At 40.7% G+C, this 12,183-nt stretch overlaps 1 protein-coding gene across 1 annotated transcript in view; it reads right to left on the bottom strand.

Moving 5' to 3' along the window:
- The window catches only part of LOC124606969 (leucine-rich repeat flightless-interacting protein 2), a 228,718-nt gene extending 223,925 nt beyond the window's left edge, over positions 1-4,793 (bottom strand). The window contains exons 1-2 of the mRNA XM_047139109.1: positions 4,443-4,793; positions 4,061-4,172 (exon numbers count right to left, since the gene is read on the bottom strand). Coding sequence (XP_046995065.1) covers positions 4,061-4,150 — 90 coding nt within the window. The 5' untranslated portion in view covers positions 4,151-4,172; positions 4,443-4,793. The remainder of the gene's footprint in view (positions 1-4,060; positions 4,173-4,442) is intronic.
- Between the last annotated feature and the right edge of the window lie 7,390 nt (positions 4,794-12,183).

Here is a 12,183-nt window from a genome sequence, read left to right as displayed (position 1 = left end):
ATGTGGTTATAACTAAACTTTCCCTATTTAACACATTATAACATGGAAACTAATTACACCTAAGAGTACCAAACTCCACATTAATATCGCGGACATGGTGAAGAAAAATAATCCAGAATCAGTTCAACTGAAACACTTTTGATGTTCTGCTATGGTACATCATATCATTACATTCCGGTACCATTACTACAACAAAAGCAGCTCAATATGGTGCCCATCAGTGTCCAGAAGTGTCTGAAAGTGCAGGGTTCCATTCTGCACAGCATAACGAAGCATGTTCTGGCTACCTCTCTTGATATGCTGTGCTTCAGATCAGCACATGTGAATGTCCCACTGGTAAACCCTGTCCTTCAGGTAGGCCCACAACCAGAAATCACAAGGAGCATTTGGAAACGATCAACTGATAATTTGAGCGTGCAGTGGGGCACCATCTTGCATGAAAACTGTTGAGTTCAATGCATCTCTCTCCCTTAAGGCGGGTATGACGTGCTGGTGAAACATATCACAGTGACGCTGATCACTCACACTGCACGTCTTTGGTCCTTGAGCGCCAACCTATTCAAAAAAGAACAGCTCAATGATGAACGTAGCTGTGAAGCCACAGCATACGGTGACACGTTCACCATACGGAGGAACTTCATGCACGGTGACTGGAGGTGGAGATCCCCACACTCGGCAATTCTACGTGTTCACCTCACCAGTCAGGGAAAACAGCTTCACCTGTCCATTGGATGGTCCAGGGACAGCCCTTGTCAACTTCAATCCTTGCGAGAAAGTGGAGATCAAAGTCAACACATCGTTGTGCGTCCTGTGGTGCACGCTGCTGTATGATATGGATCTTGTACACATACCATTTGAGAATGTTTTGAAGCACCTTCTGTACAGTTGGACAACAGAATGTTCAACTGTCATGACACAGCACATGCACTGCCTGACGATTGGGAATTGCATGCCGCATTGTCTGCCATAGCAACAGCGATTTCATAAACCACCTGTGGTGCAACCGGTCATCAGCCTCTTCCCGCAGCGACGCCCAGTTCTCCAGTTGATTCGAACTTCTTCATCATGCTCCGCACAGCAGGTGGAGAAAGAGGACCCTTCCGTAATCCTTTCAGCTAGCGATATTCTCGAAGTGCAGCTGCAGCATTACTGTTGTTATGATAATAGAGCTTCACCAATAATGCCTTCCTCCTTTTCTCCACGCTCATGTTCACACGTCAACAAGTGCACTCTGTGAGACTACAAATCACGATGACTGATCACAGCACCTAGTGGCCATAGCTGGAACTGGACGGCAGCACTGTGACATTAGGGAATCATGCACCCCATACTCGGGGCATCAAAGCTACCAAGTCTGGTACTCGTACCATAATTAGTTTCTGTGTTATAACATTTTAAATAAAGAAAGATTAATTATAACCACCCAGTACTTCTCCACAGTAATGGATGGTCACACACAACAGCTTTTAACCTTCAAGGAGTTCAACTAAGTTCACTGCATTCTTCTTTAAAAGCTCCCATATAATCTCCACACACACTACAGTGAATCGCAATACAGTGTGTCCAGAGTGTCACTATTATTATTTTATATATAAGTGAATCACAAAGTCAGTGAAAATAAACTTTTAGTGACAGAAACTATGGAGAACACTATATATTGCTGTTGTAATAATATCGAATGATAATCAATTTGGAGAAATAAAATAAAACCAGTATTTTCTGAGGATAGATGTTTTTCCCCTCCCACCTCACAAATGTAAATCAGTCACTGTCACTACAATAATCAAAACGGATAAAATTAAAATTTAGGAAAATCTAATCCTACCCATACTTTCAATATGTTCATAGCTTGCATTACTCAACCGACTTTTGCTAGCAAAATATAAATTAATTAGCTTTTTACTGGTGGCTTTGCCCCAGGTATACGTATGGCATGTATATTTCTCACATCTCCTCCTTCCCCCTCTCCCTGTCCATTTTCTCATTCCTCTTCTCCCTTCTCTGTCCACCTAAACCACCTCCTTCTAGCTCTCTCTCTCTATCCATCTCCTCATCCCCTCTCTCACTTTCATCTCTTTCTACCTCTCCTCTCTCTGCCCACCTCCTCCTCCTCTCTGTCTGCCCTTCACCACCTCCTCCCCTCCCTCTCTGTTCAGCCATGCCCATCTGCATACATAGTTCTTGGAGTGCATTCCAACACAACACTACACACACACACACACACACACACACACACACACACACACAAAACACACACACACATTTTATATATAGACAGTAGGCAATCAATAGCTCATGACTTCATCTGTCTTGAAAACTGCTAATTCCAGAAACCAGTAACTCCACAATCAAAGAGAGATTTGAAAGCGCATTGATTTCTCTGATCTGTCAATCACTAGCCTCCTACTATACAGTTACACAGGTAGCAACTTTCTGTTTCACATTACATTATTTTTTAAGAAATTGTTTTTGTTTCACCTACAAAATTTAACAATATGATGCTACTAAGTTTTCATTGCCTACCATCAATATGTACACGATTAAATGTGAAACACATCTAGAAACATGTAGAACAATGCTTTTTCCAAGTTCAATAACTTGCATAATGTTTGGAATACCTACAAATATACTTGCAGGAAGACTGGCAGGGTAATTCTCCTTGAAAACAAGAATAGTTTTCAAACTTTATAAGCTGTAGGTACAACCGAACGTAAGACCTTATACCACAGACTAAATCTATATTTAGTGGTTCTTTGTTCCTGAGGAAAACCTAGCCTCCAGTTTTCAATGTACTGTTTCCACATCTAGCAATGTACAAATTTAAATGCATCTCAACCATACAAAGTAAATTTTAAGAAAGTGCACAGCAACACCCAAACCTAAAACACTGGATACAAAAAAAAAAAAAATGGAGGGCATTTGTACAGCAACTGAGATTTCTTTTTTTATACCACTCATCAATTTGAAGTCCATAGTACTTAAGTTTCTTTACACATGAGTGAAAGATAAATAATACATAGGAAAGAATAAAACCTTAAAACACTCTGCACTAAATGGTTTCGACCCACAGCATATTTCTTCTCTATTAACAAGATTACAATTAACAGGGCACCTATGTTGCTTGCATCAAACTACTACTTTCATGATGTGGTCATGGGTACATCCAAACACAATGACTCCTTCCCGGGATTCTATGTGGTCACCATGTCGGTACCTCTTGTGGTGCTGAATGCATGCAACCATTATGTTGTAGTCGCCATGTTTTTTGTAGGTTTCCTACATTACTGCTCAAAGCCAACAACTCATATAAAATATTCCTCTTTGCACCATAGGTACACAAACTATAAGATGTCACAGAAAATAAAAGAGCAGACCTTTTTAAGTTATAAGGCACCTGACGACTCACTTGGATACGGAAAAGAAATATTTAAGCATTGAATAAGCACGTGATTTATTTAGATCTATTCTTATATCAGACTTTTTAATTTAAAAGCTCATTTTTCATTTCAGTAGTACAGTAGTGCAAAATCACTAGGTGACAAAATAATTTCATTCCTGCAGCATTTGAACACAGGTGTGTAACAATTTAAGGATGAAAAAGAGTCTTCTGTAAGCTATTATGTACTCGTATTTAAAATTGTAATGTGTGTGAACAGACGCAAAATGCTCTCAATTTAATTCTCTTTTTCCTTCTTTAGGTGAATAAGTAAACAGAAGCAAAGTTCTGTCATTATCAGGTTTGCCAGAAATGTGTGTAAAAGTGAAATTAAACGGCACAGAGCTTGTCAACACACTGCACGTTTCACATACTTTTCAATTGTCTTCACGTGAAATTGCGGTTGAAGAAATACTTGCTATACACAGTGTTACACATACGCAGACATCAACGTCAATGTACATGTTGAAACATTTGAAATCAGACGACACACGCGACTCTTGCGTGACCAGATAAGCTGAAGCTGCAAAACTGATAAGGAAGAACAGAAATCTTAAAACGACAATCATAACAGTGAACTATTGGCGCACAAAGCGCGCAGGTGTGGCTGATTCATGTAAATACCTCTTTCGCGATCTGATCTAGTGCTTGATCTTCTGCAGAATGTTTTGTTGTTACTCTTCGCCGCCCGCCACCAGCTGATGGATTATCCATGGTACAGAGAACCCGATAATATCTGAAACATTCAAGAAACAGCGTGACATGAATCTCACAAGAAATAAGGTTACCGAATTATGCACTCAGTTTATAGCCGAGTAGGCTTACTATATAGCTATAATCCCTTGCATGGAAGATGCATCCTATTTTGTGCCGTATAATATACAGGCAAAACGCTTAACTTTCACTTATATTTCGTGTTAACTTGTCATCTGATACGGAACACTGCGGGACAATACTTTAAATGCATTACACTAACTGCTCACTTGCGTGTATAGATGGTACTCACTTCACAACAACAACAGTGATCTTCTTCTTGTGTAAAACTTCATTGTTACAACGTCAAATACGATAAAATACATAATTTGCTATAAATAATCAATCATTTCGCGACCTTCATGTCATTTGGCTAGGTTTACTAGTTCAGTGATTATATCCACGGAGAACACTTTCACATTGAGTTAGCACACAGAAGGGCATTTTAAACACTGTTTTGCCTCACACACATTTCTGACAGAGTTGTCTAAACCTTTTACAATTGAAGAGTTCAATTAATTTGCAGTTATTCATCACATGTGGGCCATTATTCTCACTTTTTTCTCCTCCACTTACACAACAGTACATCTTTCGGCCGCCAGATAGCACCACCAGGTTGAAGGAAGGTCTTTAATTTTGCTACTCACGTATACAAAAAAAATAAAAGGACGGAGAACACAAACATGTACAAAGTGTTTGAGTTGGCGATTATTCGTACCTCCTTAGAGTTCGCCGGAACCACAAAAAGCGAAACAAGCAAAAGAAAATCATTTCCGTTACTAGTGCAGATTGTAGACTTAGACGCTGATGCTACAATATAGGTCTGCTGTATCAATTTGTGCTGATCAGTACTTAATTAAAGAGTAATACAGTTGCGAAGAATATTGAATGTTTTCTTCATACAGTGAACTGAGGTAATGCGTTACGCGTCGTTTCAAACGCTGACAAACAAATATACAACATTTTCGATGTGTTGACACATTTAATAGTGTACGTGTGGCTGTGTTTATTGAGGAACATAGTTCCATACAAGAGTGCGGCCGTCTTAACAGCCAACGTCCTGATGCCATTTGGCATGTCCAGTAAAATTAACAAGCCAACACTTTTATCAAGAAAAATGAAAATAATCAGACTCAATCTTTTATACGAGTCAATAGCGCAAAACATTATAAAAACTTCAAATAATGCGGAGAGTATTCCTCTACATTCTCAATGTTAATTGAGTTCATCTTTGTTAGCTATTCTGAGATTATTATCGTAACATGATTTTAGACACACTACTCACAGAGAATTTGCAGATGAATAATGAGAAGAAGGTTATAAAGGTTGAGAAATTCAACTAGTTTCAAAAAATATTCATACAACATTATGAATCCAGTTTTTTTTTCTTCCTTCTTCCATAATAGGCTAGGAATAATTACAGTAGAAGCCAGGAAAACGTGGCTAACATCTGGTATCAAAGAATCTTGTGTCGGGAAGAGAGGGCTTTATGTAATGCATCCATACTCTGCAAACCACTGTCAAATGGAAGGCAGACAGTACATCACATGATACCATGTATTTCTATTTACTTTCATTCCATTACTGTATGTAGTGTAGGTAGAATGACTGAATGCCTCTGTGCTTGCAGTAATTAGTCTCATCTTATCTTTGCAGCCCTTCAGGAGTTGTACATAGAAGGCAGCAGTATATTTCTAGATTTCACACTTTAATATTGGTTCGTGAAACATTATAAGTAGACTTTTGCAGGATAGCTGGTGGTGTCATCTAGCATTTTCCAATTCAGGTTTTTCTGTACCTCAATGATGCATCATTCATGCTTCCCCCCTTTTTATGTATGTTCAATATAAGCTGTTAGCTCTGTTTGGAACTTTGGAAAAATAGAATGTCATCAACACTCTAATTACAAAAACTCAGATGCAGTGAGAGTGTTGTACAAATAAGAGATTGAAGGTCAAAGTAGTTTAAAACAGAATAGGGTGAGCAGCATGGCAGCCCCTTTCTGCATTACTTATCATACTCATGGATACCATAATGTAAGATATCAAGGAAATGGGAAAGTAAGACCAAAACTGCTCTTGCATTTGCAGTTGATGTTTCCATTTGGGATGAAACCAACAAGGTGGTACAGAAGAAACCGAAACAATGGAATTTCAAGTTCAAAGAGTTTATATTAATTGCCAGTAAAAACAAGATAGTTGCAATGTGAATGACTAGAACACCCACTCTGTGTAAACTGTTGTTGGAGGGGAAGGAGATTGAGAATGTGGATACTTTCACATAACATATTAGTGCTGCAGCAAGTAACAGAAGTGTTGACGTTGAATTTCTGGACCGGGTAACCAAAGAATCAAAATATTTTAGTCTAGTATGAAGACATATTTGGGATAAGGATGTTCAATTAAGAGCTAAACAGACCTTCTGCCCATTATGTCCTATAATCTGGAGAGCATCTTTGAAACTAAAACACGATGATAACAAGCTTTTGAAAAGAAATTCATTAGGACTGCCCTACAAAAGATAAGGAGAGACAAGATCGAAAATGAACACATAAGGAGAGACCTGCAACTGGAAGTGACGGTGGAGGGAATGCCACAAGCAGTGAAATTGAAGTGATTTGGTCATGTAAAACAGATCCAGTGTACACTAACTCTCTGTCAGTACCTGGAAATTAATATGTTAGAATGAAGACCATTGGATGTCCAAGAAAGAGATGGTCGACCCAAATTAAAGATGACCTCAAAAGGGAAAGAACAGCTACACAAGATGATGATGTGAAGGAGAAAATCTATCAAGATCAAAACAGAAGTAGGCAGGACGTTCAAAAACACCTCCTACAGTGGATTTGAAAGGCTTCCAGATGTTCATGGTGGCTTCCTTTGGCATGGGTCTCGCACACAAGAGCAATATTATAGGATGGGTCACACCAGCATTTTTTTTTTTAACGTGTTGACTGCCATGTGGTCGCTGGCAGCCGCATTAGAACCAAATGCCTGACACCATGCAGCCTTGGTGGCCACATCACATCCCCACCCTAATTACGTGTGTCTGGCCTGACAGTAAAACATCCATCACTGTGAGGCAGTCAACATGTTAAGCAATCTTGTTTGAGAGCTAACTGCATTTTCCCAGTATCCTACCAATGAATCAAAGTCTACCACCTACTTTACACCCGATTAAGTCATTGTGGTCACTCTATGCATATTCCCACAAATTGTTACACTCACTCAGTTATTTGTATGAGTTGACTGGTTCCAACTGAAACTCACTGATATTGAAGTCATAAGATGCTTTGTTTCTACATTTTGTGAAGTGTACATATTCACATTCCTGAACATTTAAAGCAAGTTCCAATCTGTGCATCATTTTGAAAAATGTATCAGGGTCTCTGGATATTTGCCCAACTTTTTACTGCTACTGCCCTGTGGCATAATCTTCTGTCACAATGCGGCTAATGCCCAAAAAGTATTTATTCTACAGAAGTGTGGAGGAAGGATATTGTGAGAATCTGATAAACATCTTGCAGAATGCTCTTCAGCAAACTAGTTATTCTTAGACTTCACCAACATATATACTCGCTAATGGTATTTCGAGACAATAACAAGGTAAGAGAAAAGCTGTATTTCAAGTATACTTTATTCTTCAAGGCAGTCCAATTCTTGGTAAAACTTACCTGCACTTCGCATTATTAATACTATTGTATTTTCGTAAAGGCATTGTTTTATTGTCTGGCTTCTGCATTATGGGTCCTGTGTGTAGGCAGCAAACAAAAATGCAAAGAAAAAATGTTTCATACCTTGTCTTTTATGGGAATAAAATGACATTATCATTGACCTCATCTGCATCACAAATTCCATTACTATTGCCTTGTTTGTATGGGTAGTTTGACTTGCAAAATTCAGATATCTTATACCAGTCACGATGGTAATTTTATAAGCAGTCTTATATAGATAACAGACATTTGTTACCACTTATCATTCCAGGCTGAATTATTCATCCTGCAGTGGAGTGTGCACTGATATGAAACTTCTTAGCAGATTAAAACTGTTTGCTGACCGAGACTAACTCAGGATCTTCTCTACTAACTGAGCTACCCAAGCTTGCCTCATCACCCATCCTTACAGCTTTACTTTTGTTATTACCTCATCTCCTGCCTAACATTGTTCCACATTGTACCCCTGGAGACAGTTGCGAAATAAAATAAATGGGCTATGAAGTATTGTCCTTGATCACATAATGACAGTGTTTTATCTTATGTAGGCCTATATTGATAGCGGGTATCACTTACTTCGATGGTCATTGTCTGTTGTTATACTAGATTAGAGCTGCTCCTCATCCACTGGGCTTCCACAATCATTTGGGCTTTATTGTGTGTGTCAATGAGGGATAAATGCTTCCTCTAGGTATTTCCATACACTACAGTCCTCAAATATGACAGTCTAGTTTGCATGTTTTCCGACATCTGACCAACTTTCATAAGGTCTTGTTCTGTCTTTCTTATCTGTTTGAATTCAGCAAGAAACTACTTTGGTCCATCTAATGTCTAAACATCTCCTACTCACCTCCATTACATTTTAATTATGGTCATATTTATGTCTCGCATTCCAATCTCTTCCCCAGCCCATATGTTTGTTTTCCTATCTCACCTAGATAATTCCACCATGTACCACATCTCTCCGGTTCTCAGTGAGCAACCTTAATACCTATTTTTATTTCTTTGCATTAAAAAACCATGTCTCACTGCTGAATGTAAAAACTGTCAAACACACTTTTTTATCTTTTCTTTCATACAAGACAAGTTTTGTTTCTAAAACCGCCATGTAATTTACCAGAATCACTCCAGGCAATTTTTAGTCATCTGAGACTATTTCTTTTGTCTATGGGGAAACATGAGTCAATGAGGTACTGTAGCAACATTGATTTATGAGGTAATTTTAAGATAAACTTGATTAACTTTGACTTGTGTGCCTGGTAATGACAACAAACATGAACACTGATGCACACTCATGGGCATTCTACCTGTCATACGGAATTGCAACTCTAATAATTTATATCTGTTGTGGTGTGTATGTGAAAAAAGTTACATTGACATCCAAGCGTGTCTTCTGAGTGCTTCACTTTGTCTGTCAGGCAATATGTAATCTAGTGTGGCTTGAAGTAATTGCATCAGAGTTATTTCGAGTAATTAATGTGGGAGTATTTTATGATACAACAGGTATTGCTGGTAGTTAGTTTGGATGATGTACCAGAGGTCCCAGGTTCTCGAAGAAGCTATGGTGTGCAGCCAAGCTGGCAATGACATACTATGTTGATACATCACCCATATTTGAAGGCCTGCAAACTAGGAATCAGAGATGTGTACCCTTATGTAGCTGCTATCCACTATTATGTTGATTGATGTATTAGTCCCTTGACAACAACTTCCAATCATTCATCATTTACCTCTGTATCCTTGTTTAATATTTCCTCACCATCAAATCATCTTAGTCTGAATATTATATTGACTGTAATGTCATCAGTTAACAGAGAGTGTGGCTTCCGAGACCAAAATCCCGAGTCTTCAGTAATGATTGACCTCCAATTGGAATTAGGTTTGTTATAGTCCCCCTCTTTTCTCTGTCTATGCTTTCAAATTATGTATATGTCTCAATGTTGTCCATCCACTGTTTTGAACCGCTAGGATTACCTGGCAGAAGGACTTCTCCAGCTGTCAGATACATCCACCTACAAACCTTGCCACAATGACTCCATTCCAGAAATTCAGTGAGATCTCCAGGCACTCTTCAGATCCTTACACCGATTCCCAGAACCTCTCCCTGGAGTCATCCCTCTGCTCACCCCCACCACTCCCTGCACTCCTATCTTCTACATGCTTCCTAAAGTCCATCAATCCAACCACCCAGGATGGCCCATTGTGGCCAGTTACTGTGCCTCCACTGAGAGAATCTCTGCTCTCGTAGACCAACACCTTCAACCTATTACCCGGGATCTACCCTCCTATATAAAAGATACCAACCGTTTCCTTCACCAACTCCCCACACATCCTGTCCCGTTACCACACGGTGCCCTGCTAGTCACTATTGATGCCACCTCCCTTTACACTAACATCCCTAATGCCCATGGCCTTACTGCTATTGAACACTCCGAATGCCTGACAGAGTCCAAACCAACAACCTCCTTCCTGAAACTTCCTGGCAGATTAAAACTGTGTGCCCGACCAAGACTCGAACTCGGGACCTTTGCCTCAGATGGTAGAGCACTTGCCCGCGAAAGGCAAAGGTCCCGAGTTCGAGTCTCGGTCGGGCACACAGTTTTAATCTGCCAGGAAGTTTCATATAAGCGCACACTCCGCTGCAGAGTGAAAATATCATTCTGGAAACCTCCTTCCTAATCGCCATGGCCAACTATATCCTCACTGCAGTTACCTCTTCTTTGAAGGCGCTAACTACAAACAAATCCGGGGTATGGCTATGAGCAACTGTGTGGCACAATCTTATGCCAACCTATTCATGGGCGATCTAGGACTCCTTCCTAAACACCCAGAATCCTAAACCCCTCACCTGGTTCAGATCACATTCCTCCAGAACCTCAACAGCTTCTCCCCATTTGCTTCACCTTGTCCTACTCAACCCAACAAGCCTCCTTCCACCTCAAAGATGACTACATCAGTACCTCTGTCCATGTCAAACCTACTAACCACCAGCAATATCTCCACTTCAACAGCTGCCACCTTTTCCATACCAAGGAGTTCCTTCCATACAGCATAGTCACCCGTGGTTGTCACATCTGCAGTGACAAGCGGTCCCTCTCGAAATATACCCAGGGTCTGACTGAAGCCATCACAGACCGTGATCATCCTCCCAACCTTGTACAAAAACAAATCTCTCTTGCCTTATCTTTCCAGTCTCCCACCACCTCCCAAAGTCTCACCGCCTGGCCACAGAGGCACATCCCCTCTTAACTCAGTACCACTCAGGGCTGGAGCAATTGAATTACCTTCCCTGCCATGGTTTCGACTTTCTCTCGTCGTGCCCTGAAATGAGGAATGTCCTGCCCACTATCGTTTTCATCCCTCCCACTGTGGTACTCCACCGCCCACTGATCCTACACAACATACTCGTCCATACCTACACAACCCCTGCTCTCAACCCCTTACCTCATGGCTTATGTTCCTGTAATAGACCTAGATGCAAGACCTGTCCCATACATCCTTCCACCAGCACCTGCAACCAATGTGTTGCATTTTATGTAGGCATGACAACCATCAAACTGTTTGTCCACATGAATGGTCACCTACAAACTGTGGCCAAGAAACAAGTGGACCATCTGGTTGCTGAGCTCGCTGCCAAACATGACATCCTTCATTTCAATAACTGCTTCACAGCCTGTGCAATATGGTTACTTCCCACTAACACCAGCTTTTCTTAAGGCCTCAACCTTTGTTAGCCATTGTCCTCACCCATCCACTCCTCTGTTCCCATTCCAGCTCTCCTTTTCCACTGCCCCCCCCCCCCCCTCCCACTTCTACCCTGCCTTCCATCCAACCTCCCAATTGCACATAGCTGCCCCACCCTCTCCCCAGCTCATCCCTGCATGCTCCCCAGCAGCACTTCACTGTCCACCACCCCTTCCCCTCCCTGCCCCAGCCTCCTCCTTACCCCCACTCAGTTGCCACTCCCATCACAGGTGCTGCTCTTCACAGTGTGGCTTCAGTTGCCAGAGACTGGAGTCGCACGTGTGCGTGGGGGGGGGGGGGGGGGGTCTGTTTTTGATGAAGGCCTTGCTGGCCGAAAGTTTGTGACAGTCATTTGGTGTGCTGATCCGCGACTCAGCTTCTCCGCTATATGAATCTAATTTCATAATAATGTAATGAGAAAACTACGAAATTAATTGTTTGTTCTACATATCTGATGTAAACCTGAGTAATAATATTGTTATTTGGCTGATTTGTTTGTGTAAAACTTTTAAGTGTATTTGTAAATATTTTGTACATA

This window comes from Schistocerca americana, chromosome 3 (genome assembly GCF_021461395.2).
Source record: "Schistocerca americana isolate TAMUIC-IGC-003095 chromosome 3, iqSchAmer2.1, whole genome shotgun sequence".
Lineage (NCBI taxonomy): Eukaryota > Metazoa > Arthropoda > Insecta > Orthoptera > Acrididae > Schistocerca > Schistocerca americana.
The sequence above is the reverse complement of the archived record's forward strand: the minus strand, read 5'-3'. Positions and strand labels throughout refer to the sequence as shown.